Source organism: Protobothrops mucrosquamatus, unplaced genomic scaffold, assembly GCF_001527695.2.
Source record: "Protobothrops mucrosquamatus isolate PMUCROS unplaced genomic scaffold, P.Mucros_1.0 scaffold2090, whole genome shotgun sequence".
Taxonomy (NCBI): domain Eukaryota; kingdom Metazoa; phylum Chordata; class Lepidosauria; order Squamata; family Viperidae; genus Protobothrops; species Protobothrops mucrosquamatus.
This window is the reverse complement of record NW_015388192.1, coordinates 389,582-391,161: the sequence shown is the minus strand read 5'-3', so window position 1 is coordinate 391,161 and position 1,580 is coordinate 389,582. Positions and strand designations below refer to the sequence as shown.

Below are 1,580 nucleotides of genomic sequence, written 5' to 3'. Positions count from 1 at the left end.
ACGCGAAGGGAGAGGCATGGCGGGGCGGGGAGAGCCTCCCGCCTCTCCCGCTCGACTCCGACTCGCCGCCTGGAGCACTTTGGCGAAGTACTTTGACGGATTGTTTGGCTGACTTTCGGCGTGGGAATCTGCGGGGCTTCGATCCGGAGTCACCCTTGCGGTTGATCCTTGTACGTGTGTGTGTGTGTGTGTGTGTGTGTGTGTGTGTGTGTGTGTGCGTGCGCGCGCGCGAATGTGTGTGTGTGTGTATAGACGTCCGTCCGTATATGTGTGTGTGTGTGTGTGTTGGAGAGATTAGGACGAGACTTGAATATTTATGAGCTTTGCTTGAAACTGACTCGCTGTGTTTACTTGCCTCTTTGTTCCACACCCCTCCCTTCCTGTCCTCCACACACACTCCCACACACACACACACACATACATACACACACACAAGAACATATACACACGCACTTTTTTAAAAAAAAAAAAAAAAAATCCATTACACCTCTAAGACTTTTAATTCATTCTTTTTCGGGGTACTTCCCCCCCCCCTTTAAACAGAAACTAGTTGCACAGATGAAGCAAAATCCACAGGTAAATGCAGATGGCTGTATTTTCTTTTTTTCTTTTTTTTTTTAATTAAAAGAAGAGTCCCGGTTCCACCGGATTTTTAGCTGTGTTGCAATAAGTGCTCCGACCTCAGGAGGAGAAACTTTATCAATAGGAGATCCCTTTGAAGTCCGGGCTGATCTTTGTTACTTTATCTCCATCTCTATCTCTCCTCATTGTGCCTGATTTTCCTTGCGCTTTCGCTCGAAGCCATTGCTAGATGCAAGTTTACTTTTAACTAGCTTTTAGTTTGCACTTGGTTTTTTTAATCTGCATTTTATTGCCATTTTTACAGAACGGGGATCTTAAGAAACAAATCCAAGAGAGGCAGTCGAGAATAGCAGCTCTTAATGAAAAACAAGTAAGAACAAATCAATTCAGTTCTGTTTCTTTGCACTGAGCTTCTTCTGTTTCTTCTCTTCCTGGCTTCCCTTCTTTTTCTCCCTTTTCTTCTGCTATTAATAGTACACTTTCTAAACATCTGAAAAGTCCGCCGTTGGCTGAGAAATACCTCCATGTGAATAAAACACTCGGTGTTTATTATTTTTGTTTTGCTTTTGTTTCTTGGTTTGTTTCTTGGAGTGTTTTGTGTGTTTAAAGGTTGCCTAAAGTGAGAAACGATTTAAAGATCAGGATTTATTTATTTATTTACTTTTGCCTTGAAATGCCTTTATACGGGTAGTCATAACAGAGAAAAAGAGTGAAGCTGTTGTTGGAACCAGTTTTATTTTAACACTCTCTCGCCCTCCTACACACACACACACACACACACACACACAGGCGTCCATTTTGAGTTGGTCGACATGTTTTAGGAATATGGAAAATTCTTGGGTCTTGGATTAGTTTGTGTTCACTTCCTTTCAACGTGGAATAACTCAAGAGTTGGGAACAAGGAGGCTGAGACCAGCCGCCTTGGAACGTCTGCAGATCCGAATTTGGTCGGAAATGTTTATTTTGTTGGTATGTGATGTATATATTTCTCTCTCTCC

General features: G+C 42.6%; 1 protein-coding gene across 1 annotated transcript in view; it reads left to right on the top strand.

Annotated features, from left to right (window-relative positions):
• Nucleotides 1-558: 558 nt before the first annotated feature.
• The window catches only part of PHF21B (PHD finger protein 21B), a 163,700-nt gene continuing 162,678 nt past the window's right edge, over nt 559-1,580 (top strand). The window contains exons 1-2 of the mRNA XM_015824033.1: nt 559-576; nt 887-952. Coding sequence (XP_015679519.1) covers nt 559-576; nt 887-952 — 84 coding nt within the window. The remainder of the gene's footprint in view (nt 577-886; nt 953-1,580) is intronic.